The 27,161-nt window shown below is 55.0% G+C and overlaps 1 protein-coding gene across 1 annotated transcript in view; it reads right to left on the reverse strand.

Moving 5' to 3' along the window:
• Positions 1-27,161, reverse strand: part of LOC115385673 (rho GTPase-activating protein 12-like) — a 58,548-nt gene that overhangs the window by 9,185 nt on the left and 22,202 nt on the right. Inside the window, 17 exon segments of the mRNA XM_030087748.1 lie at positions 10,993-11,179; positions 11,834-11,939; positions 12,007-12,141; positions 12,654-12,731; positions 13,841-13,939; positions 14,496-14,615; positions 14,688-14,790; positions 15,991-16,089; positions 16,177-16,281; positions 17,526-17,636; positions 19,552-19,633; positions 19,763-19,824; positions 19,954-20,028; positions 22,094-22,216; positions 22,778-22,858; positions 24,789-24,929; positions 25,895-26,167. Of these exon segments, the coding sequence (XP_029943608.1) occupies positions 11,005-11,179; positions 11,834-11,939; positions 12,007-12,141; positions 12,654-12,731; positions 13,841-13,939; positions 14,496-14,615; positions 14,688-14,790; positions 15,991-16,089; positions 16,177-16,281; positions 17,526-17,636; positions 19,552-19,633; positions 19,763-19,824; positions 19,954-20,028; positions 22,094-22,216; positions 22,778-22,858; positions 24,789-24,929; positions 25,895-26,167 (1,968 nt within the window). The 3' untranslated portion in view covers positions 10,993-11,004.

Raw genomic sequence — 27,161 nt, forward strand, 5'->3', positions numbered from 1 at the left:
CCCTCCAGTCTCCTCCTCCAGCTCCCCCAGGTGACCTTTCACCTCTGCTTGTCCCCGACCCCAGCAGGAGGTCACGTTGTGTTTGTACTGGTCTGAGGAGTCGGGAGCGGCGCTGCAGCTCTGAACCTCCTTCCTCCTCGCCTGACTCCTCCTCCACCCATCCTCCACCCATCCTCCACCCCCCAACACCAGGCCTTCCTCCTCCTCCTCCTCCTCCTCCTCCTCCTCCTCCATGAGCTCATTTAATGTTTTGTTTTGACTATCAGCAGTTTCACTCTTCCTCCCTTCAATGAAAACAGCTGCTAACCGGAGAGGCTAACCGGAGAGGCTAACTGGAGAGGCTAACCGGAGAGGCTAACAGGGAGGCTAACAGGGAGGCTAGCAGGAGAGGCTAACAGGGAGGCTAGCAGGGAGGCTAACAGGGAGGCTAGCAGGAGAGGCTAACAGGAGAGGCTAACAGGAGAGGCTAACAGGAGAGGCTAACAGGGAGGCTAGCAGGGAGGCTAACAGGGAGGCTAGCAGGAGAGGCTAACAGGAGAGGCTAACAGGGAGGCTAACAGGGAGGCTAACAGGAGAGGCTAACAGGAGAGGCTAACAGGGAGGCTAGCAGGGAGGCTAACAGGGAGGCTAGCAGGAGAGGCTAACAGGGAGGCTAGCAGGGAGGCTAACAGGGAGGCTAGCAGGAGAGGCTAACAGGGAGGCTAACAGGAGAGGCTAACAGGAGAGGCTAACAGGGAGGCTAACAGGAGAGGCTAACAGGGAGGCTAGCAGGAGAGGCTAACAGGGAGGCTAGCAGGAGAAGCTAACAGGGAGGCTAGCAGGAGAGGCTAACAGGGAGGCTAACAGGAGAGGCTAACAGGGAGGCTAACAGGGAGGCTAACAGGAGAGGCTAACAGGAAGGCTAGCAGGAGAGGTTAACAGGGAGGCTAACAGGGAGGCTAACAGCTAAGGCTAACCTGTACCAGAGGCTAACAGAGCAGCTCCACAGCATGATGATTCCTCCACCATGTTTGTATCAATGAATCTTTTCACAAGTTTTGTTTCTTTGTCAAAGTAATTCTTTGAATTACCTCCGCCAGGAGGTTATGTGATCACGTCGGTTTGTTGGTTGGTTGGTTGGTTTGTTAGCAAGATCCCGGAAAAAGGGATGGACTGATTGCAATGAAACTCTGTGGAAAGGTGGGTCTTGGGCTAACTTAGAATTGATTAAGTTTTGGTGACGATCCGGATCACTGTCTGGATCCAGCAAGTTTTTAAAGGATTCGTTATCATTGACAGACAGGGAGTCTTTCACATGGTTGGACAGGCCCGCCGACAGGGGGACAAACTCCTGGTTCACAGGACGCGCCGCTTCCAACGCGGAAGTGGGAAGCGCCGCGCACCGACTGTCAGATCGGCGCCCTGTTCACCTCTCTGACGGTTCATACAGGAGGGACCGCCGGCTGTACAGCTGGACAGAGCAGATCGCTCCACACAGGAAGTCAGGAACGGAAAATACGAGAGAATCCGGTCAATTCTCAAATTAAAATGAAGTAAAATAACAAATTATGTTGCTTTTCAGTTTTCCTTTTCAGATAAACACACACACACACACACACACACACACAGGGAGAGAGGGCGACAGAGAGAGGCACTGCACGACACAGCGCTCGGCTCCGATCACAATGTTTAATTATATCTGCTGTTCTTCTGGTTGTTGGTGACTGATCTGAGCGGTGGCGGCGGCCTGCCTCTCTGAGGGCCACATTCGAGTTCCAAATTGTTTTTAAAAAGTTCCACAGCTCTCACAAAGCGCAGTTTTCAGCGGTGTTGTGTGAACAGACACGTCCGATCCTTTCTGTTTGACTGAAACTTTCAAGCCCTTCATTCCAGGAACAATGTGGAGCTTTAGAAACGTCTCAGTGGGGGGCCGGGTCGCTGCTGCGGCAGATGCTGACCTCTGACCTCCAGGCAGCGGCGGCGCCTCAGCTGGACGGCCGGAAGCAGGAGGTTCCCCGGGAACGACGGAGGTTCTCCTGATCGCTGCTGTGAGAATCCATCAGGAGGAGGAAGAGGAGGAGGAGGAGGAGGAGGGGGAGGAGGAGGAAGAGGAGGAGGAGGAAGAGCAGGAGGAGGAGGAAGAGGAGGAGGAGGAGGAAGAGGAAGAGGAAGAGGAGGAGGAGGAGGAAGAAGAGGAGGAAGAGGAGGAGGAGGAGGAGGAGGAAGACTAATCAGTCCATTCAGTCTTCTCTCTGTCCTCATTTCTTTCAGGCAGGAGGCCTCGTCTTTGTGCCAGCCGGCCAACAGCAAGCCTGACCTTTTGACCCCTCGCCCCCCCCCCCATGTGATTCGCGAGGGCCTGTGTGCTGAAGCCCGCCCCCTCTGGCCCCGCCCCCTGTCTCGGACTCATCGATCCGCCCTCAGAGGTGACGGACAGAATGAGACAAAGGCAGATCATAAAATCCCAGAGAGTGTGTGTAATCCAACACGCCCCCCCCCCCCAAACCCCCCCGGCAGGCAGAACAGGTTGGAGCCCCGTCTCTCGGTGGCAGATGGCTCCTCATAGACAAATCAATTAGACTCCACCTCATCACCGGGGGGACCGGGGAGGTGGGGGGAGCCACAGACCTGTACCCCCCCCCCCCCCACCCCCCTCCCTCCACCCCCCCACCCCCCTCCCTCCACCCTAATCACCCCCGATCCCCCAGAAAGCCTCACCGGGGTAAAGGGGGCGAGAAGGCGAGATAAGACAAAGAGGCTGGCAGCACATGAATCAACCGCCGTCAGTGTGGACGACTTCCACGCTGAGGGGACGGGGACGAGCGAGAGAGAGAGAGAGAGAGAGAGAGAGAGAGAGAGAGAGAGAGAGAGAGTGTGTGTGTGTGTGTGTGTGTGTGTGTGTGTTTAGATTTGCTGAAGAGCCAAGTGTCTGTAGTTGTTTTTGCTGCCTGTGTGGAGGTGGGAGATGAAGAGGAGGGGTGTGTGTGTGTGTGTGTGTGTGTGTGTGTGTGTGTGTGTGTGTGTGTGTGTGTGTGTGTGTGTGTGTGGACGTTAATCCAGGGAGAACAAACAGCCAGCCTGGAGCAGGTCTCCATCTGGGTCGCTGGTATCGCCGTCCTCCAGCGCCCCCCGGTGGGCGACAGGCGGGACTCGATCCACAGTCCCACATGGAGGAAGTCAAGCAACAGACGGGCGTGCACGTGGCAGTGGGCGTGCACGTGGCCTCCTCGCTCCCTCACACCTGTAGATTTACCTGATGTTCTGATGTTCTGATGTTCTGACGCCGTTCAGCAGAAAAACAAGCAGAACGTCCAGAACGGCGGCGGCGGCCCTGAGCGGCGGGACAGATGTGCCCCCCCTCCTGCCCCCTCCCCTCCTGCCCCCCCCCCGGGGCAGACGGCGGCTCGCAGCTGAAGAATGTGCTCACAGCTGGGGGGCGCGGGGCTCTGCGGAGCTCGGGGAACATCTTGGAGAATAAAAACAAGGCATTAAATCTGCGGTTCTGCTCGTCAGAACGCCGCGTTTAGCCGCCGCAGTCCCGTAGCCGCGCTGTTTATCACGCCGCGACATATGGCCGGCGCGTTAGCATCCCGGCGTCAACAACTCGGTCTGGAGTTTTATGTCCTCAAATGAGGAATAGTTTCACTCAAGTTTGGTTAAAATGCAGAAAAACAAAGTGAAACGAGGCGAAGCAGAAGAACAGGAAAAGTTTTCTGACTGATGCTAGCTCCACCGTTAGCTTCACTGTTAGCTCCACCGCTAGTTCCACCGTTAGCTCCACTGTTAGCTCCACTGTTAGCTCCACCGTTAGCTTCACTGTTAGCTCCACCGCTAGCTCCACCGTTAGCTTCACTGTTAGCTCCACCGCTAGCTCCACCGTTAGCTTCACTGTTAGCTCCACCGCTAGCTCCACCGTTAGCTTCACTGTTAGCTCCATCATTAGCTCAACTGTTAGCTCCACTGTTCACTAACAATAGGTTCACAATGCTAACATGGCAGGTTGTTGGCTAAAAGTTTCACATTTCGACCAACAGCCGCATGGGTTTCCACGGCAACAGCAGAGACTCTGAAACGGCAGTGTTCATGTTGGTCGGTGTTGTTGGTGGTTTTTACACTGAAACCACAGAGAACCAGCTGCAGAGAACACGGAGAACAGCTTCTCTCCAGATTCCTAGGCCTGACTTGATCATGAGGTTTAAATGTTCCTGTGATCTGATTCCAGTATCTGGATCAGTGATCTGGATCAGTGATCTGGATCAGTGATCTGGATCAGTGATCTGGACTGATTCCAGATGTTCTCGATCTGTTCAGGTCTCCGTTGGAGCGACGCTCCTCAAACCGTGAAATCTAAATCAAGGAGTGAAAGTTTAGAAAAAGTCCAAGAGCTGGTTTGATTCAAGGTTTTGAAAAGAGGTCTTCAGGTGGAACTTTTTCAAAATGCTGTAAAGTTCCACCTCGGGGTGGTTCTGGGTACTTTTGGGTGAGCGGTCGCCGTGGAAACGACAGGGAGAGCTGGGTGTTTCCAGGAAGCAGACGGAGCCTCGGCTGGAGGTGGGAGGCAGGTGTGACGTGTCGTGTGGGGGGGGGCTGTCGGGGGCGTGTGCTGGGGGGGTTGGGGGGGGGGGGGGGGGGCGTGTGGTGGGGGGGTGTGTGGGTGCCCTCCTGGCTCGGTTCGATCCCCGCTTCCCTTTACTCATCCCGTCCGGGGGCCGACAGCAGAAAGGAAGAGCGGCGGCGAGCGGCAGCCGACCCCTGGGGAGAGATTAGCGCTGACAGCACAACAAAGAAGAGCGATGGCGGGGGGGGCTCTCCCCCCCCCCCCCCTCCCCTGCAGATCCAGAGGTAATGTATGGCTTTAACTGCGCCGGAGGAGGATCAACATAATATATGATCGACCCACTTTGCGCGGCGCTCCGCTGGCACTGATGGAGAAGCGATTTATGCCCGTAAAAATGTGCAGGCTAATTAAGTAAGACGTTGGCACGGGAGCAAATCCAATGAGCTTATGAGAGAGCTGGCAAAGTGGAGCGCCCCCACCCCCCCCCCCCCCCCCCCCCCCCCCCCCCCCCCCCACCCCGCCACCTCCACCCCCCCTCAGAGCTCCACCTGCAGCCAGAGGAGGAAAACTTCCGGCGGAGCGCCGTCCGCACGCCGCCCGGCTCAGCTCTCCGTTAAACTGCGGTTTGTCATTTGTTTCAGGGGGAAAACCTCCACCCTCCACCTCCACCCACATCCACATGCCGGGGCCGGGGGTCCCTGTAATTACGCGGGGTCTCTCTGCCAATCAGGCGGCGGCGTTGAAAAGTCTGCGGATGAAGAAATGTCCTAATTACAGCCTCGTCGGAGGGCGGCGGCGCCGGGGGAACGCAGGCGCTGTTAGCTAACGGATTCCAGAGCCAACAGCGTTAATGAGACAGCGCAACAACACACACACACACACACACACACACACACACACACACACACACACACACACACACACACACACACACACACACACACACACACACACACACACACTCCTCAGACCCCCATCTCAATCTCCACGGCTGGCGTTAATCAGAGCACCCAGTTCTTCCTTTGTCTGTCTGTCAGTTCTCATCACAGCCAACCTCCACCTCACATCTCCATCCAGGCCCTGGCCCCCGGCCGCCGCCTGCTCCATCACTCCTGCAGGAGGAGCCGTCACCCGACGGAGGGAGCGTCACCCGACGGAGGGAGCGTCACCCGACGGAGGGAGCGTCACCCGATGGAGGGAGCGTCACCTGATGGAGGGAGCGTCACCCGACGGAGGGAGCGTCACCTGATGGAGGGAGCGTCACCCGACGGAGGGAGCGTCACCTGATGGAGGGAGCGTCACCCGACGGAGGGAGCGTCACCTGATGGAGGGAGCGTCACCTGATGGAGGGAGCGTCACCCGACGGAGGGAGCGTCACCCAATGGAGGGAGCGTCACCCGATGGAGGGAGCGTCACCTGATGGAGGGAGCGTCACCTGATGGAGGGAGCGTCACCCGACGGAGGGAGCGTCACCCAATGGAGGGAGCGTCACCCAATGGAGAAAGCGTCACCTGACGAAGCCACCAGGGACGCGGCGCCACACTTCTTTAAAGGACCAGCACCAACTTTTAGCTGTTAGCTACTCCTGTGAACTGACACAAATACTGATAGAATACATATGAATAGCATGTAGCATCACTGGTGTGTGAGCCCCGAAACTCTTTAGCATGTAGCATGTAGCATGTAGCACGTGTCAGAGTGGAATCCTCTGGGTTCCCCTACTGAGCGACGTCAGGCTCACTGTTCTGGTCCAGACGTCTCCGCTGATGTCAGAACATCGTCTTCAGTCCGTCTTGCTCTCGTGGTTCTCATGAATACTGAAGAACCTCCAAACCGCCGGCGCCGCTCGAGTTCTGCTAGGAGCCACGATGCTAACAGATGCTAACACCTGCTGGGCTGCATCAGGAAGCGTTGTTGGTGGGACGCCTCCATGCAGCAAGGGGGGCCGATACCGACTCTGGTATCGGTCCACAGCGTCGGGGGGCTGGAGGGGTGGTGGAGGGGTGGGGGTGGGGGGGTGAAGGGGGTCCAGCTCGGCGGTTCTGCCCTCTCCTCTAATGGGGCCTGCAGAGGCCGCCAACCGGCCCGGTCTCCTCACGTTGTCCGTCGGGTGACAGTAAACCTGAAGCGCCGCCCGCCGCCGCATCCAGAGGCCGTGCTGGATCCCCCGCCCACCTCCGCACGCCGCCGCCGCCGCCTGCTGCTCTCGCTCGCCGTCTCCAGTTAATTTCCCCAGGCCCCCATCCAGGCGGCTGCAGGTAGACCTCGGAGAGGCGTAATGCCGCCGCCGCCGCCGTCCCGGGTGAAGAAATACAGCAGCAGGCGGCCGTCAGAGCTCCTCTCGGGTGGAGGCAGCTAGCGCCCGTTAGCCATAAAGCCGCACCGCAGAAACAACGGCGGCTGAATCCGTCCGACTGCTAAATAAATAGATATTCTGGAGAGGCGCCATTATCTGTCAGGGAGCGCCGATACAGACTCGCCTGGTATTTATTGCCTACTTAATGGACTTGATTGCATTACTGAAGGTAAAAGAGGAAGGGAGAGGACAAAAAAAAAAATCAGTGTGGCGCCGCGGCGCTTTCAGCATCCTGCAATTACCGTATGTAAATCCTGGGCTGGAATGTTGATCCACTGCTATTTAAAATGCATTGAATTTCCATGGAAAATGATCCAGTCCTGCTGCCGGAGCTCATTAATAACGCCGCCTGACATTTGGAATACTTACACGCTTACTTAGCAAGGCCGCGCGCGCGAACGCGGCGGCCTGACAGCACATTTACAGAAAAGGAAGGCTTCAAATTAAAGCACGCTGGAAAACACGAGTTACTCCCACGACAGGAAGTGCTTCTTCTTCTGCTCCTCATCCAGCTGGAGGACCTCAGGAACCCGTCGGTCCCGCAGACACGGAGCAGCACCGGAGAAAGATCCCGCTCGTTACCCCTGAAGACCTCCGGGGCTCCGGGACCTCTGCTGGCTGTCTGGGCCCTCAGGTCTCCCAGGTCTGCTCCTGGTCTGCTCAGACGCCATGTTTGCATGATCACACTCATATTTGCATGATCTCGTTCACCTTTGACCCCTCTTCATGTTCTGCATGTGGACTCAGTCCCTGGTTGTCTGTGGACTGTTAGACTAATATCTGGATCAGGTCTCTCCTGAGGCCCTGCCCTGTAATTTGACACCTGGATCCTCAGCTTCACCACCAGTTGTGTTCTAGCTAAAGTCTGTAGGAGGTTCTCTGTTCTCCCTGTCCAGGTTCTGGAGTGTGGGTTCTGACTGAAGGGTGGTGGAACCTTTGCTCTCTTCCTTGTCTCTCTCTCTCTCTCTCTCTCTCGTCCAGTCTTCAGGAGGAGCTTTGGACTAGAACCGAGGTTCTGCTGCTTCCTGCTGGACAGAAACAAGAAAACGTCCTACTTGTCCCTCAGACAGAGGGATCGGTACATCCCCACCTTCCTGTGATTTCTATGACAAGAAGTGGACAAATTGTGGATGTGTGTCCCACCCAGGCCCCCATCTGCCCCCCCCCCAGGCCCCCATCTGCCCCCCCCCCCCCCCCCGAAGCAGCCGGCCCACCTGCACATGAAGCTCCATCAATCTTTCATGCTGGGTAATGGCTTGTTCGCATTACCTGCCCACACCTCGGCCTCCACGGACCGGGTCTGCACACCAGGGCCGGCACATGGAGCTCCTCCAGCACTCAGCCAGCCCCCCCCCATCCTGCCCCCCTCCCCAGCCGGGCTGCGGTTGCTCCCATGAATTATAGAAATGATCTAATTGTTTTCTCATTTGGAAATAGCGGGCCTCCTCTCGGCGTCTGGCCTTCAGCGGTCTGCAGCGTTCAGCTGCACCGCCGACACCAGAACCAGGACCAGGACCAGGACCAGGACCAGAACCAGAACCAGGACCAGGATTAGGTTTAGGATTAGGATTAGGAGCAGGGCTTCAGAAAACTTCCATTTCCCCTCGTTTCCATGGCGACACAGGCAGACTGTTTTGATATCAACAGGATGTTTTCCTCTGTTACCATGGAAACGAAGCGGGAGCATTTTCGGGCAGTTCGCCGTCTCCGGCTGTTTTCAGATCCATTTCAGAGCGTGTTCGTATAGTTCCCCCACTGGAAGCAGTTTTTTCCTCCGTTGCGGAAACAGACGGACTCAATGCAACAAAACTTGAGTTTCCACTTGAACACGTTGTGTAAACAGTCCTGAGTGACCTTTGACCCTGATTCCGGCCTTGATGTAATTAGCTTTATTAAATGGAGTTCCAGAGGAAGCGGAGCGGTGAAGGTTTTAACATCGATAAATGAATCCTGGAGGCCGTCCTCCGATCAGGGCTGAAACCTCCGCTTTATGTTTTCTGGCCCGGCAGCCAGTTTACCTCAGCGTCTCACCGTCTCGCCATTTACGACGGTATTTACGACTGTTGTTGCATCTTTCCCCTGGTGGCTGATAAACATCGCAGGACGGTGGAACCGCGGAGCGCCGGGGCGAAGCCCGGCCGGGTTCCCCGCCGGCGGCGCCGCTTAATCAAACCTGGCACTGTGGCAATTACCTAATTAGACATCAATTAATCCACAGCCTTCAGGTCGGCGGCCATGTTTGACCCGAGGAGTAACGACAAACCTTCCAAGAACGGAGTCGTCAGATTAATGGAGGCTGCTTCATTTCATAATTAACAGGAGGGGAATAATTGATTGAGACGTGAAAGTTTAATCACTCGGTTCAATAAGACCAAGCAGTGGAGTGGATTAATCCACTGATGTGATTAAAGCTGAGCAACGAGAAGCAACGCGAAGCAACGAGAAGCAACGAGAAGCAACGAGAAGCAACGTGAAGCAACGCGAAGCAACGAGAAGCAACGAGAAGCAACGCGAAGCAACGAGAAGCAACGCCGCCGTCCCGCTTCTTTTTATTATCAGACAGCAACAAACAGCCTGGAAGGTACAATCAGAATGAACCGCCGACCATGCGCAGAGACAGACACACCCAACAACAGTCGCAGAGACAGACACACCCAACAACAGTTGCAGAGACAGTCACACCCAACAACAGTCGCAGAGACACACACCCAACAACAGTCGCAGAGACAGTCACACCCAACAACAGTCGCAGAAACAGTCACACCCAACAACAGTCGCAGACAGTCACACCCAACAACAGTCGCAGAAACAGTCACACCCAACAACAGTCGCAGACAGTCACACCCAACAACAGTCGCAGAGGCAGTCACACCCAACAACAGTCGCAGAAACAGTCACACCCAACAACAGTCGCAGACAGTCACACCCAACAACAGTCGCAGAGACAGACACACCCAACAACTGTCGCAGAGACAGTCACGCCCAACAACAGTCGCAGAAAGTCACACCCAACAACAGTCGCAGAAACAGTCGCAGAAACAGTCACACCCAACGACGGTCCCAACAACAGTCGTAGAGACAGACACACCCAACAACAGTCGCAGAGACAGTCACACCCAACAACAGTCGCAGAGACAGTCACACCCAACGACGGTCCCAACAACAGCCACACCCAACAACAGTCGCAGAGACAGTCACACCCAACAACAGTCGCAGAGACAGTCACACCCAACAACAGTCGCAGAGACAGTCACACCCAACAACAGTCGCAGAGACAGACACACCCAACAACAGTCGCAGAGACAATCACACCCAACAACAGTCCATCACGTCTCTCCTCACTGGTTCAAATGTACAAATTCAGAATGAGTCACCACCAAAGCGAAAGTGCCTCGGTCACTGAGCAGCGTCCCAAAGATCCAGGATCCTGAAGATCCAGAGTCCCAAAGATCCAGGATCCTGAAGATCCAGAGTCCCAAAGATCCAGGATCCTGAAGATCCAGAGTCCCAAAGATCCAGGATCCTGAAGATCCAGAGTCCCAAAGATCCAGGATTCTGAAGATCTAGAGTCCCAAAGATCCAGGATCCTGAAGAACCAGACACCTGGAGATCCACAGACGGGAGGAGTATTGAGATCCTGGACCCTGGGGATCCAGGGTACTGAAGATCCAGGCCGAGCCGTTCAGCAAAGCACCACAGACAACACGACACAGAGCTGTGGGGGGGGGGGTGGCCAACATTGGTTGTAGGGGGTGTCGGGGGAGTTGGGGGAGTTGGGGAGCTGGGGGGTTTGGGGGTTTTGGGGGTGCTGGGGGTGTTGGGGGTGGGGGGCTGTACCCTCGTCCCAGTCCATTAACACTGATCAGATTTCCTCACGTCACAGACGAAGCTCCACGACACAGAAACATCAGTTCATGTTCGTCGCTCAAGGTTCCGGAAGCTTCCGCCGCCGTCCGGCCGCCAGGATCCAGTGTCCCGAGACAAAAACAAAGACCTGATCCTGAAGTCCAGCAGACGTCCACACGGCTCCGGTCCGAAGCTCCGCCCGCCGGCACGGCGGCGGGCGACCGGTTGGTCCAGGTCACCAGAAGAAGAAGAAGCTCCGCCCCCTCTACCTGCCGAACACGCCGTCGTACTCCAGCAGGACCAGCTCCACGATCTGGTTCTGGTACACCATGTGCACCGCCATGTTGCCCGTCTCCGTCTCGGGCCGCAGCAGCGTGGGGCCGAACACGATGGCCACGCTCTGGGTCGTCATGCGGTTCGATTCCCCGTGCTCGATCACCCTGTGGGAGGAGGGGCGAGGCGGTCAGGGCTGACACACACACACACACACACACACACACACACACACACACACACACACACACACACACACACACACACACACACACACACACACACACACACACACACACACACACACACACACACACACACACGCCGCTCCCGGCTGCTTCATTACAGCCTGTCTAAACAGAATCTCCATCTTCTCATGCAGATGTGGGAAACGGCGTGTTGATGTGTTGCAGAGGAACGAGCAGCAGATTACATCCCACTGCCGCACCGCGCCGCCGCCGCCGCCGCCGCCGCACGCTGAATGTCAGGCTGTAAATCTCCGGCACAAACGCCGCTCCGCCGCTGCTGAATTACAGCAAACACGCCGCCATATAAATGCAAATGGGAACGCAGGCAAATGTCAGCGTGAACGTACGGCGGTGGCGGCGGCGGGCGGAGAAAACACGCCGGCCGCCGTTTCTTTGCTCATGGGCCGTGCGCTCGCACCGCAGGCCAACACGCTGCGCGCCCCGGTTCGATCCCCGGGCGGAGGAGCAGCGTGAGGCGCGGAGGGGAGATCGGCTGATCCGTGGACGGCTCTGCGGGTTCCGGGACGTTCCGGTGTCAGGCGGTCTGGGACCGGGTCCCGGCGGTCTCGGTACCTGCGCAGGTGCTGGAACAGGGCCTGCAGGGTGTCGCGGTTGGGCCGGGGCAGCCTCTGGACCAGGTCCCGGATGGAGCCCAGCCTCTGCTGGTAGTCGGGGTTCTCTGCGGAGGAGCGCAGCGTGAGCGGGGCTCCCCCTGCTGGACGCCGCGGGAGCCGCGCTCTACTCACTGATGGCGTCCACGAAGTCGCCGAAGCCGCCGTAGGTGAAGAGCGGCTCCGGGAGCTCCCGGAAGAACATCTTCAGAGCGCCCGTCGTCACGTGGATGTCCTCCCACTGACTGTCCCGCAGGTCCACACGCTCGTCTGGGACAGGAGGACCACATGAGGACCAGAGGACCAGGACCAGAGGACCAGAGGGGGACAGAGGGGGACAGAGGGGGGACAGAGGGGACAGGGGGGACAGAGGGGGGACAGAGGGGACAGGGGGGACAGAGGGGGGACGGGGGGACAGAGGGGACAGGGGGGACAGAGGGGGGACAGAGGGGACAGAGGGGGACAGAGGGGGACAGAGGGGACAGAGGGGACAGGGGGGACAGAGGGGGGACAGAAGGGGACAGAGGGGACAGAGGGGGGACAGAGGGGACAGAGGGAGGACAGAGGGGGACAGAGGGGACAGAGGGGGGACGGGGGGACAGAGGGGGACAGAGGGGACAGAGGGGACAGGGGGGACAGAAGGGGACAGAGGGGACAGAGGGGGGACAGAGGGAGGACAGAGGGGGACAGAGGGGACAGAGGGGGGACGGGGGGACAGAGGGGGACAGAAGGGGACAGAGGGGACAGGGGGGACAGAAGGGGACAGGGGGGACAGAACTCACCATGATTGACAGCAAATCGCAGCTTCTGGATCACGGCCAGGTTTCCACTGACTCTGTACAGACCGTCGACATCGAGACCTGCAGGACCAGAACCCAAAGAGTCAGGACCGAACAGAGCAGCGGGGTCTGGGGGGTCGGGGGTGAGGGGGGTCATGGGGGGGTCTGGGGGGTCATGGGGGGGTCTGGGGGGTCATGGGGGGGTCTGGGGGGGCTGCAGCTGCAGCTTCTAAACATTTCAAAGATAAAAATGACAGCTGTAAAAACAACGAGGCAATTTTAACGTTGGAGGACTTGATGGACCAGAACCGTCATGATCTGATCCGGACTGGAGAAGACCGGAGCTACAGTCCCTCCAGGAAGAGGTCTACCTTCAGAACCTTCAGAACTAGGGATGTCCCGATCCGATCACGTGATTCCGGACCCGCTCGGGATTGGAAGTTTCCTCCCGATCTGGACTCGGTTGTTGCGCAATTCTATCATTCAACCCGGGAGCGCTGCAGTTCCACCACTGACGCCCGGTCTTTTCTTCTTCTTCTTTGCGCTAATCAGCTGTTTCTTGGGCAATGAAATGCATCGAACTCGCGCACATGCAGAACTGGTCCTGGTTCCGGGTCCAGCCGGTGCTGCTGCTCTGCCCCCTGCTGGTCACCGGAGCGGGCGTCAGCGGAACGCCGCCCGGCTTTAACGGGGTAAATGAGACGTATTCCGGTTTCCCGTGTGACAGAAAGATGGAATTACAGAGAAAATGTCTTTGTTTTCTGACTGTTATTGTTAGTGACAGGAACGTTCTGGGAGCGGTTCTGAACCGACGGTCAGAAAATACTAAATAACTTTTCAGAAGTTCTTTAGCTTTTTTATAGATAATGTTCATGTTTCACTATGTTAGAAAGAATGGGATCAGGACTCGGAATCGGCAGATACTCAAGATGATCGGACTCGGAGGCAAATACACCTGATCGGGACATGCCTATCCAGAACCTCCAGAACCTCCAGAACCTTCAGAACCTCCAGAACCTCCAGAACCTTCAGAACCTCCAGAACCTTCAGAACTTCCAGACCGACTGACTCAGAGGCCTGATTCCTTGGTTCTGGCTTTGGTTCGGTTCAGGACGTGTTCCTGCTCGACAGAACCGGGCCCAATGAGACCCTTCAGTGAGAGACGGACCGGGACCGGAGAACCTCCTCACCCGTGTTCTCCACGTGCTCCATGCACATCCGCACGAAGCCCGGCACCGACACACCTTCTCTGAGAGCCAGGCTGGACAGGCTGCAGCCGAACACCTGGTCTGCACACACACACACACACACACACACACACACACACACACACACACACAGACACACACACACACACACACAGACACACACAGGCACACACACACACACACACACACACACACACACACACAGACACACACACACACAGACACACACACAGACACAGACACACACACACACACACACACACACACACACAGACACACACACACACACACACACACAGGCACACACAGGCACACACACACACACACAGACACACACACACACACACACACACACACACACACAGGCACACAGTGAGAATCCCGCTCTGCGGATCACAGGGTCCTGGTCCGGGTCCTGGTCCAGGTCCGGGTCCAGGTCCAGGTCCAGGTCCTGGTCCGGGTCCTGGTCCGGGTCCGGGTCCGGGTCCTGGTCCTGGTCCTGGTCCAGGTCCAGGTCCGGGTCCTGGTCCTAGTCCTGGTCCGGGTCCAGGTCCAGGTCCGGGTCCGGGTCCGGGTCCTGGTCCAGGTCCGGGTCCAGGTCCAGGTCCAGGTCCGGGTCCGGGTCCGGGTCCGGTACCTTTGATGTAGCCCTTGTCCCGGACCGCCTGGTAGGTGGGCCGGCGCGTCAGGAACTTCTTGAGCTTCATCCGGGTCTTCTTCTGGTCCGAGGCGTCCATGCTGACCGAGGTCTTCATGGCTGGGGGGGCAGAGCCGGGGTGAGACCGGAGAACCGGAGAACCGGCAGGACCCCGGGACCCGCCCGGCTCACCCCGGCTCTTCTTGGAGTCCCGCTGGTCCTTCTCCCGGTCCTGCTTCTCGGCCCCGGGGGACTCGGGCGGGTCCTCCTCGACGGCCTCGTCGGACTCCCAGGCCTGCAGGGACAGAGACCGGAGCGTCAGAGACCCGGTCCGGGTTCCGGGTCTGAACCTCGCTGGAGGCTCTGCTGCAGAAAACACTGAAGCTCAGATCGAGCCTCAACTCGGAGACACGGTTCGATCCCCCAGACCAGGGGTGCTCAACCTGCGGCTCTGGAGTCACTCTCGGTTCAAAAGAGATTAAAAAAAAGGCTCAAGTAAAATTAGGAAAACAAACTAGAACCAGAACAAATGGGAAAAAAGTGACAGAACGTCTTAAAAAACCATGAAACTCCAGAATTTCTAAAAGAACAAAAATCTGTTTGGAAAAGAGCCTGAAGAGCTGCTGAGCAGGAGGGAAACAGGAAAAACTCCCGACTGTCAGTAAAACACACCTGAAAACAGGAAGCAAACTGTTCCAATCAACGAAAACGGCTTAAATTTCACAAAATGTTAAATATTCGGAACCCTAACTTCATAAATGCATCATGAGATATTTTTCTGTTTGGGAATCAAAACGGTCTGAGTCTTCCGGCGCTGCAGTCGCCTCGTTCTGAAGGCTGAAGCTTCTTCAGGCTCCAGAGCTGCTGGACTCGCCTGGAAGTCACTGAAACCGCTCTGTAGGTCAGGGAGTTACAGAACCCTGATCCAGACCATCTCCTGATCCAGATCACTTCAAATCCCTTTATTCCTCCATCAAACCTCAAGCCTTCACGCTCTGCTGCAGTACCGCACAGCGCCACCAGAGGGAGGCAGCGCTCCATGACAGAGAAACCGGGATTCAAGAGAAACTGAGAACATTCACTCTTCAGGCGTGAAAAACAAACAAAACTGACAATTAAAACTCACACTAGAGCAGGAAAATGCAAAAAACAACTGGAAGCACTAAAAAAAAAAAAAAAAAAAAAATAAGATTTCCATTTTTCAGACGAAATGAGTTTAGAAGAAGAGCAGGTTTTCAAAACGTCAATGTTTGTCTTCATTTCTGGACACATATCACTCAAACTTCAGTGAGAACCCCAGACCTGATCCGGGTCCTCTCAGACCCGATCCGGGTCCTCTCAGACCCGATCCGGGTCCTCTAAGACCTGATCCGGGTCCTCTCAGACCTGATCCGGGTCCTCTAAGACCTGATCCGGGTCCTCTCAGACCTGATCCGGATCCTCTCAGACCTGATCCGGGTCCTCTAAGACCTGCTGGGCCCAGCGGTCCACTCACGTGTGTGTTGATGGTCTCCGTCAGGGCCCGGAACCAGTCGTTGATCACGCTGTCGATCTCGGACTGGATGAGCAGCTCCGTCCCCTGACGGGTCTTCAGCTGGGGGTGAGAGGAGCAGAGGTCAGAGCAGAGGTCAGAGCGGCGGGCGGAGCGGCGGGCGGAGCCGGACGGACCCCGGTTCGATACCTCGATCACGTGCTTCTTGCTGGACTTGTCCCGGGACGCCCAGTCCACCGAGCCGCCCCGCAGGTCCACCGTGAACTCGGGCTTGGACTGGGTGCTGCCGAACTTCTGCAGAAAGGAGGGGTCAGAGGTCAGAGGCCTCCAGCGGGACAAAACACCTGATCTAGTCCACACACACTCTTCATTAAAACCATTAGTCCTGTTATCCGTGCAGTCTCTCTCTCTCTCTCTCTCTCTCTCTCCCTCTCTCTCTCTCTCTCTCCCAGTGTTTCTGGACGAATCGTTTAAATCTTCATTCCTGCAAATCAAATTAAAAATAATAATTTTTCATCAAATCCCTTCCTTTTATTTCCTTTGTAGGTTATTTTCCATTGTCTGTTTTATATATAATGTTCTTTTTTATTTAATATTTTATTTTCATTTTTTAAAGCTGCTGTAGACAGGATTCTGCCAGTCAGTGCTAATTGTTCTGTGTTTTCTCTGGATTAAATGTTAGAGTATCATTGATAATCCTTTAGGAGTGCAGCATCACTGCTCTACCGCGAGGGCGCAGCGTTTCCATCTGTCTCTGTTCTGAGCTGAAAAGGAATCTCCACAGCTCCAGGTATCTTTGACCAATCAGAAGAGCCCCTGAGGCTCTAACCGTGATTGGCCGAGCGGCATTCGTTGCACGTTCTTGTGGGAGGGGCTTAACTTGCGTAAGGGTGTGATGTCAGAGAAAACAGGACAGGATTGGCTGTGCTGGGCTTCAAATGGCCATCTTAGATGGGTCAAATCACCATCTTGCTTAGGTAAACCTAAGCAAGATGGCGGGGATGCTGAATCCTGCCTACAGCACCTTTAAGTCTTTTTTCCTGTCATCTTCATTTTCATTTAAACCATTCCTCCACTTTCTCTTTTTCCTTCTTCTGAATGTTTGAAACTATTCTGCTCTCCCTCATCCTGACCTGGGGGCGTGTCCAAATCCTCCAGCCAATAGGATTCTCTAGATAAATAATAAGCCCCGCCTCTGAAGTGAGACTCGGGTGCAGCTTTGTGACAGAGAGAAGCCGCGGTGGAGCAGTGGAGCGCTCTCCCTGCTCTCCCTGCTCTCGCTGCTGTGGAGTCTGCATGTTCTTCCTGTTTGGTATTTTCTAAGAAATCAATCTGACTTCGTCTGAAACTGAGCGGCGGCGAGGAGGACGGAGGAATCGGACGTAAGCTGTGGTGTGGAAATGAAACGCACCCTTCAAACGTTAGCTTTAGCGGGGGTGGGGGGGGGGGCGTTAGCAGAGGATGAGGGTTTTAGGAGTGAGGCGGGGAGGACACAGACATGCAGAGGGACGGGTGGAGACGGACGGGTGGAGACGTACGGCTGCGGCCTGGACATAGGACACGGCCGGGCGGGGGCGGGGCTTGAGCGAGCGCCTCCAGCTCAGCAGGGCGAGCAGCAGCTCGGGGAGCGAGCCGCCGCGGTAGAGGGACTTGAGAGAGAGAGACAGGGTGAGGACGGGGGACAGGGGGACAGTGGGACGTCCACCAACTCATCCTGGGCTCACGGTTCGAACCCGGCAGCTGGAGGACGAGTCCAGCTCACCACCGAATCACTGAACCCTCCAGAAAGAGAGCGGCGAGAAAGAAGGTGAAGGAGTGAAAGTTTGAGAGTGAACGAGTGAAAGTTTGTTGTTGAAGGAGTGAAAGTTTGTGGGTGAAAGAGTGAAAGTTTGTGGGTGAAGCAGTGAAAGTTTGAGGGTGAAGCAGTGAAAGTTTGTGGGTGAAGCAGTGAAAGTTTGTGGGTGAAGGAGTGAAAGTCTGAGGGTGAAGCAGTGAAAGTTTGTGGGTGAAGCAGTGAAAGTTTGTGGGTGAAGGAGTGAAAGTCTGAGGGTGAAGGAGTGAAAGTTTGAGGGTGAAGCAGTGAAAGTTTGTGGGTGAAGCAGTGAAAGTTTGTGGGTGAAGGAGTGAAAGTCTGAGGGTGAAGCAGTGAAAGTTTGTGGGTGAAGCAGTGAAAGTTTGTGGGTGAAGCAGTGAAAGTTTGTGGGTGAAGGAGTGAAAGTCTGAGGGTGAAGCAGTGAAAGTTTGTGGGTGAAGCAGTGAAAGTTTGTGGGTGAAGGAGTGAAAGTCTGAGGGTGAAGGAGTGAAAGTTTGAGGGTGAACGAGTGAAAGTTTGAGGGTGAAGGAGTGAAAGTTTGAGGGTGAACGAGTGAAAGTTTGTTGTTGATGGAGTGAAAGTTTGTGGGTGAAAGTGTGAAAGTTGGTTGGTGAACGAGTGAAAGTTTGAGGGTGAATGAGTGAAAGTTTGTTGGTGAACGAGTGAAAGTTTGAGGGTGAATGAGTGAAAGTTTGTTGGTGAACGAGTGAAAGTTTGAGGGTGAATGAGTGAAAGTTTGTTGGTGAACGAGTGAAAGTTTGAGGGTGAACGAGTGAAAGTTTGTTGTTGATGGAGTGAAAGTTTGTGGGTGAAAGTGTGAAAGTTGGTTGGTGAACGAGTGAAAGTTTGAGGGTGAATGAGTGAAAGTTTGTTGGTGAACGAGTGAAAGTTTGAGGGTGAATGAGTGAAAGTTTGTTGGTGAACGAGTGAAAGTTTGTGGGTGAATGAGTGAAAGTTTGTGGGTGAATGAGTGAAAGTTTGAGGGTGAACGAGTGAAAGTTTGTTGTTGATGGAGTGAAAGTTTGTGGGTGAAAGTGTGAAAGTTGGTTGGTGAACGAGTGAAAGTTTGTTGGTGAATGAGTGAAAGTTTGTGGGTGAATGAGTGAAAGTTTGTTGGTGAACGAGTGAAAGTTTGAGGGTGAACGAGTGAAAGTTTGTTGTTGATGGAGTGAAAGTTTGTGGGTGAAAGTGTGAAAGTTGGTTGGTGAACGAGTGAAAGTTTGTTGGTGAATGAGTGAAAGTTTGTGGGTGAATGAGTGAAAGTTTGTTGGTGAACGAGTGAAAGTTTGTGGGTGAAAGTGTGAAAGTTGGTTGGTGAACGAGTGAAAGTTTGAGGGTGAATGAGTGAAAGTTTGAGGGTGAAGGAGTGAAAATCAGGTGTTTTCAGAACAGATTCGATCTTCCTGCTGTTCTTTAAACAAGCAGCGTTTTGTCTGGTTTCCATGGAGACGAAGCTCCACAACTGATGTGAGCTGTGGTGAAGTTATCAGCTCCACCCTGCACCGCCCCGAGGAGGTGGAGGAATCAAACACCCCCAACAGCGAAGAGGGGTGGAGCAGTGGGGCTGTGGGGGGGGGGACCTACCAGGTGGAGCTGTGGGGGGTTGGGGGGGCTTGTGGGGGGGTTGGGGGGTTTTGGGGGGGACCTACCAGGTGGAGCTGTGGGGGGTTGGGGGGGCTTGTGGGGGGGAGGGGGGGTGGACCTACCAGGTGGAGCTGTGGGGGGTTTGGGGGGTTTTGGGGGGGACCTACCCAGGTGGTGCTGCCTCCCTGGCCTTTGGCGAAGAGCAGCGAGGAGCCCTGCAGCACCGTCCAGGAGGACGTCCAGTTCTTCCTGTTGGGTCAACAGAAGCAGATGAGAACCCTCCAGAACCCTCCAGAACCCTCCAGAACCCTCCAGAACCCTCCAGAACCCTCCAGAACCTTTGAGTCACTCAGAGTTCTGCTGTCAGATAAATCTCACCTGACTTTCTTCCCGTTCTCGGTGATCTTGGTCACGTTGAGGACTCCACACTTCTCCGAAGGCTGCGGACGGAAACCACAGTCAGAGGGAGCAGTGGCTGAGAGTCACCAGCAGGAGGAGCTCTAACGCTGCAGCACAGAGGCGAGGCTGGTGGGGGGCAGATGAGTCATGCAGAGTGGGCGGATACTAACGGTGGAGGGCAGTTTGGGAGACGAGGGGCAGGAGTCGGAGTCCGGAGAGCTCTGCCGGGGCGCCGGACCAGAGTCCTGCCGACGAGAGGAACAGCGTGAGAGGCTGCCGACGGCGGGAACGACGGGATAACGACGGGGTAATTACAGGGTAATTACAGGTTATCTACAGCCTAACTATAGATTAACTACGGGCTAACTACGGGACAGCTGGGGGCTAACTACATGCTAACTACTGGCTAACACCAGGTTAACTACAGGCTAACTATAGGTTAACTCCAGGTTAAGTACGGGTTAACTACAAGCTAACAACAAGCTAACTATAGGTTAACTACGGGCTAACTACAGAATATTTACAGAATAGCTACAGGTTAGCAACAGGATAACTACAGGCTAACTGAAGCCCTACGACAGAGTAACTACAGGCGAACTACAGGCGAACTACAAGCAGACAGGTGGAGGTTAGAAATGAGGAATCACAGATTCACAGATTCATTAGAGTTCAGATCAACATGCAGTCTCGGAGGTTCGGGCTCCGTTTCCACGGCGATTCCAGTCAAAACGCAACGAATTAGTGTTTCTGTTCCAGGAAAGTTTCACATTTACACGACAACGTTCTGAAGATGATGCCGCAGAGAGACACGGCGATGGGAGAACACGGAGAACAGTGCACTGCGAGGAAAAGATGGAGAACAACACACCGAACATTAACGGAGAACACAGACACTGATGTGGACAGAACTCGTCTGATTGTTACGTGACTGTTGTTTCCAGAAAGTGTCGTTTTCATCCGTTTCCATGACGATGGAGCATTTTGGAAAAGTTCTCCTGGAAGAACCGTTCTCGTTTACGGAGTCTGAGCAGCGTTGTCGTGTAAACGGACCCAAAAATCAATGTTTCTGTTTTCCAGAACTCGTCGCCGTGGAAACGGGGCCCCTCATCCCGTTCACAACCGGAGAGCCGGGATCAGACGAGCGATTGGCCGAGATCCGCCAGAGATCAGAACGCAGCGATTCCCGCCGACTGTCGGGCGACGAAGCAGCGGTACCAACTTCATCCGAGCAGAGCGAGCGGCGGAACGTCTTCCTGTGCGAGTCGGACGCAAACCTCCAGAGTCTGGAGAACTGCAACGAGAGCGCCACAGTTTACAGCCGAGACCAGCTGGAACCTCCAGCAGGAAGGAAGCACTTCCTGGTCCCTGAGGGGGCGTCGGCCTGAAACTCAACACGGGACGAGTTCCAGAAGCGTCTTGGTATCAACCACAGCTGCCAAACCTGAAAGGTGTTGAATGGGTTTGGGGGATTTTGTGTTTTAATGTGGTTCAGTTCAGTTTAGCTGCTATGTGACGGACTGGAGAACCGCCTGGAGAACCGCCTGGAGAACCGCCTGGAGAACCGCCTAGAGAACCACCTGGAAAACCGCCTGGAGAACCACCTGGAGAACCACCTGGAGAACCGCCTGGAGAACCGCCTAGAGAACCGCCTAGAGAACCACCTGGAAAACCGCCTGGAGAACCACCTGGAGAACCGCCTGGAGAACCGCCTAGAGAACCGCCTAGAGAACCACCTGGAGAACCACCTAGAGAACCGCCTGGAGAACCGCCTGGAGAACCGCCTGGAGAACCACCTGGAGAACCACCTGGAAAACCACCTGGAGAACCGCCTGGAGAACCAGAACAGACCAACACCATGAAGAGGAGTCATGCTGGGAATCGAACTCGTCAAGTTCCTGCTCTGGAAACCGATTCCTCCCCTGAATTCAGATCCACATTTGAGAGGAGGACTGGACTGGACCGAGGACCGAACCGATCCAGAGGACTGAACTGGACCGGAGGATTGAACTGGAACAAGGACTGAACTGATCCAGGAATGAACTGAGGACTGAAACGATCCAGAGGACTGGACGGAACCGAAGACTGAACCGAGGACTGAACCAAGCTGGAGGACTGAACTGAACCAAAGACTAAACTGATCCAGAGCACTGAACGGATCTAGAGGACCGGACTGGATCGAGGACTGAACCGGTTGGGAGGAGTGAACCGAACACTGATCTGAACTGGACTGGACTGAAATGAACCGGTGCGCCGAGCCGGTCGGGTCCGGTCAGGTCCGGTCGGGTCCGGTCGGGTCCGGTCGGGTCCTACCTTGTCGTTGAGGTCCAGGACGTAGGTGCTGTGCCTCCACTTGGTGAGGACGATGGGGTCGGGCTGCTTCCTCTCCAGACTGCGGGTCTTGGGGACGTCTCCGGCCTGGGGGGACATGTTGTACTGCGGACACAGAGAAGGCAGCTGAAGCCGGTCCACCCAGATCCGGACCCCCCGCTGTCTCCGCCCCCCGGCCCCACCTCTCCCCTCACCGCCCACAGCACCATCAGCAGAGGGACGCGTCTTGAGGACAAACCATCGGTCCAACCGGAGAGCCGTTCCAGTTCACTGACGGAACGTTACGCCTCCGGATTAGAGACAGGGCCACGAATAGAGTCCAGACCGTCATCCACTTAGAGAACCAGGCTACGCACCGCGGGGGGCCGGGGGGAGGGGGGCCACGGGAGAACCAGGCTGCTCTAAATCGGCCGGCCTGCTGCCAAGGAGAACCAACTCGCTGGAGCCGAGCGGAACCCACCAGAACCCAGTCCGTCTGGTCAAGACCAGAACAAGTCCAGCACTCAGCTGGGACCTGATACCCAGAACCCGACTGGACCCGAGTCAGACTTTAACCATGGTTAGCATGTAGCATGTAGCACGGCTCGGAGTACCGGACCTGATACCGATACTGGTCTAGTTTCTGAGAGGGGTTCTGGACCGACCCAGAACGTGGACTGGCAGTACCTTGGGCAGCTCCCACTCAGACCTGGACCCGTCGGCGCTGTAGTAGTACGGCCGGCCCTGCTGGTCCACGTGTCTGATCCACTGCAAGCACAGAACGGAGAACCATGGAGAACCATACACACACACACACAACTACACACACACACACACACACACACAACGATACACACACACACACACACACACACACACACACACACACACACACACACACAACGATACACACACACACACACACACACACACACACACACACAACGATACACACACACACACACACACACACACACACACACACACACACACACACACACACACAACGATACAAACACACACACACAACGATACAAACACACACACAACTACACACACACACAACGATACACACACACACACACACACGATACACACACACACACACACACAACGATACAAACACACACACACAACGATACACACACACACACAATGATACAAACACACACACACACACAACTACACACACACACGATACAAACACACACACACAACGATACACACACACACACACACAACGATACACACACACACACACAATACACACACACACACAACGATACAAACACACACACACAACGATACACACACACAATGATACAAACACACACACACACGTGTCTGATCCACTGCAAGCACAGAACGGAGAACCATGGAGAACCATACACACACACACACAACTACACACACACACACACACAACTACACACACACACACACAACGATACACACACACACACACACACACACACACACACACAACTACACACACACACACACACAATGATACACACACACACACACACACACACACACACACAACGATACAAACACACACACACAACGATACAAACACACACACAACTACACACACACACAACGATACACACACACACACACACACGATACACACACACACACACACACAACGATACAAACACACACACACAACGATACACACACACACACAATGATACAAACACACACACACAACTACACACACACACGATACAAACACACACACACAACGATACACACACACACACACACAACGATACACACACACACACACAATACACACACACACACAACGATACAAACACACACACACAACGATACACACACACAATGATACAAACACACACACACACACAACTACACACACACAACGATACAAACACACACACACAACGATACACACACACACGATACACACACACACACACGATGCACACACACACACACAACGATACAAACACACACACACAACGATACACACACACAATGATACAAACACACACACACACACAACTACACACACACACAACGATATACACACACACACACACACAAAACGATACACACACACACACAACGATACACACACAACGATACACACACACACAAACACACACAACGATACACACACACACACACACACACACACAACGATACACACACACACAACGATACACACACGATACATACACACACACGATACACACACACACACACACACACACAACGATACACACACACACACAACGATACACACACGATACATACACACACACGATACACACACACACACACACACAACGATACAAACACACACACACAACGATATACACACACACACACACACAACGATATACACACACACACACAAAAAGAATACACACACACACACAAAACGATACACACACACAAACAACGACACACACACAACGATACACACACACACAAACACATACACAACGATACACACACAACGATACACACACACACACACACACACACACACAACGATACACACACAACTACACACACAACGATACAAACACACAACGAACTACACGCACACACATACACACACACACACAACGATCCACCGCAGCCTGCAGAGTTAGAGCGTGGCGGTGCGGGCAGACGCCAGCGGTACAGGCGGACGGCGGCGGTACCGGCAGCGCCGCACCTTCTCCTGCGTGAGGTCGGACACGTAGAGCGTGGTTCCGTGCGGGTCCAGCTCCTCGGACCAGCCCCGCGGCGGCGAGCCGCACTGGCTGTCGGACTGGCTGGAGTGTGTGCTGTGGCAGGCGTCCTCCGAGGGCGGCGGCTGCAGGAGGAGGAGGCGGCGTTACAAACGCTCACACGTCTCCACGGCAACGGAGCTGGAGACACTGAAAACCACTTCTGTTGCCGTGGAGACGGAGGAAAACGAGATTGTTTTCACTTGAAAGGTGTCAACGGGGCCCGACGGCGGCTGGTTTCTGGAGGGCAGCGTTCACCAGGTGGCAGCTAACTAGCTAACATGCTAACAGCAGAATCCACACCGTCAGAACCGCACAGCGGAACAACAACCGTAACACACCTGCTGTTCAGGTAAAGTCCACAGACGGCTGAAACCACCAGTCCACGGCTGCTTTACTCACAGATTACATTTTTAATGTAACTAAGCTTTTCTCTCCACCCATCAGTTCTGGCGGCGGCCACAGTGGGGCAGTCATGAGCCGCCCGAGGAGGGAATCTGTTTCCTGTTTCTTCAACAAAATAAGTTCTTAATAACCCGAGAAAATAAATGGTTTTAGAAATGTTTAAAACAGACATGGTTAACAGAAAAATAATAACAATTAGTGCTTCATGTACTGCTGCAGTACACACAAGCCACCACATGGGGGCAGCGTTGGAAACACAACCTGACAGGAAATAAGACTTCTGACCAAACACGAGCAGCTGAGCTCCAGACTAGTGACATGGAGGGATGAACAGGCTGGAAGCTGAGTGTGTTTTCAGATAAAAGATCTAAAAAAGTTCAGGATGAAGTGAATCTGCAGACGGCGGCCATGTTGGATTCTGAGTCGTTCCTGCTTCCTCAGGTGTAAAGATTCAAAGATTCAAAGATTCAAAGATTCAAAGATTCCTCATGAGACACAAACAGAATGGATTGAACACTGGACTGAACACCAGTGTATGTGTGTGTGTGTGTGTGTGTGTGTCACAGTGCTGAACAGAGGACGAGGACAGACTGAACCGACGCCGACGTGTCAGTCCGGATCTGGACCGCCGCCGGTCTGGTCTCACCTCGGCGTCCTGGTTGGACTGTCCGTCTCCGCGGACGCTGCCGGCGCCGCCGCCGGCGTCCCGGGTGCGGGGGGGCTTCCAGGTGCGCTCCCCGGTGGCCCGGCTGTAGTAGAAGTGCCTGCCGCTCGGGTCCTTGTGGGTCTCCCAGTCCCCCAGGACGTGGAGGGGGGACCCCGAGGGGACGGGCGGCGGGCTGGACTGGGAGATCTTCAGCTCCTGCAGGTTGGTGTAGACCGGGGACTCGGAGCGGCCCGGGCCGGTGGGGGACGTGGTCTGCGGGGGGACAGGGGACACAGGAAGTCAGTGACGCCAAGCGTGGAATCACGTCAGTCGGGGGCCACACAGGGCCCCGGCTGGACTTCCTCTGATCAGAGACGCTTCGGTTCTTCAACCTTCTGACGGATGAAGGTTCAGAACCCAGAACCTCAGGGGTCAAAGGTCAAGTCACGGTTAGTCTGCAGGATTTCTCTGGATCACAGAGCAGCATGAGGACATGAGGACATGAGGACGGCTTCAGAAATGTTCCGGTTCACACGGCGACACTTTGAAAACGACGCCCGTTTCCATGGAAACAGCAGAAAGACTGGAATGCACCGGAGAACCGTTCTCACACGAGAAGCCTGGAAGGTTCTGAAATAAGAATAAACCCTCAGCGGAGGAACAGACGGCGCTGCAGGACCATTACAGAACCAGACCGCTAAACCTGGACCCGAAACCAGACCTTCAGAACCCAAACACCGCTCACCAACAGGAACAGGAAACACGTTCTGTGACGCAGAACCGCCGGCGACGGCGTTTTCCAAGATCAGAACAGGAAACTGAAAATCAGAGAACTAAACGGGAATTCTCTCCTCCGCCGGAGCCCGAGGCTGCCGAGGTTCACCGGGTTCCACCTGCCGGGTTCCACCTGCCGGGTTCCACCTGCCGGGTTCCACCTGCCGGGTTCCACCTGCCGGGTCCGGGTCTAAGCCCAGACCACAGACACCACCAGAACCGGGTTCTTCCACTGAAGTCTGCTGAGGTTCTCCTCAGACCAGCAGAGATACTGACCCTGATTCAGCTCCGTTCGGACCCAGGCTGCACCGCGGTGGGAACCCCCTGGAACGGGCTGAGGTCAAAGGTCAAACTGAGGTCAGACTGAGGTCAGAGGTCAGACTGGATGCTACAGTTTATGCTGCAGTTAAACCTTCAGTTCCTGTTTCTGAGCTGCTTCTGCGTCTCGCTGGATCAGGTTCTCCTTCCAGATGTTTCTACAGGTTCCGCAGTA

This window comes from Salarias fasciatus, unplaced genomic scaffold (assembly GCF_902148845.1).
Source record: "Salarias fasciatus unplaced genomic scaffold, fSalaFa1.1, whole genome shotgun sequence".
Taxonomy (NCBI): Eukaryota; Metazoa; Chordata; class Actinopteri; order Blenniiformes; family Blenniidae; genus Salarias; species Salarias fasciatus.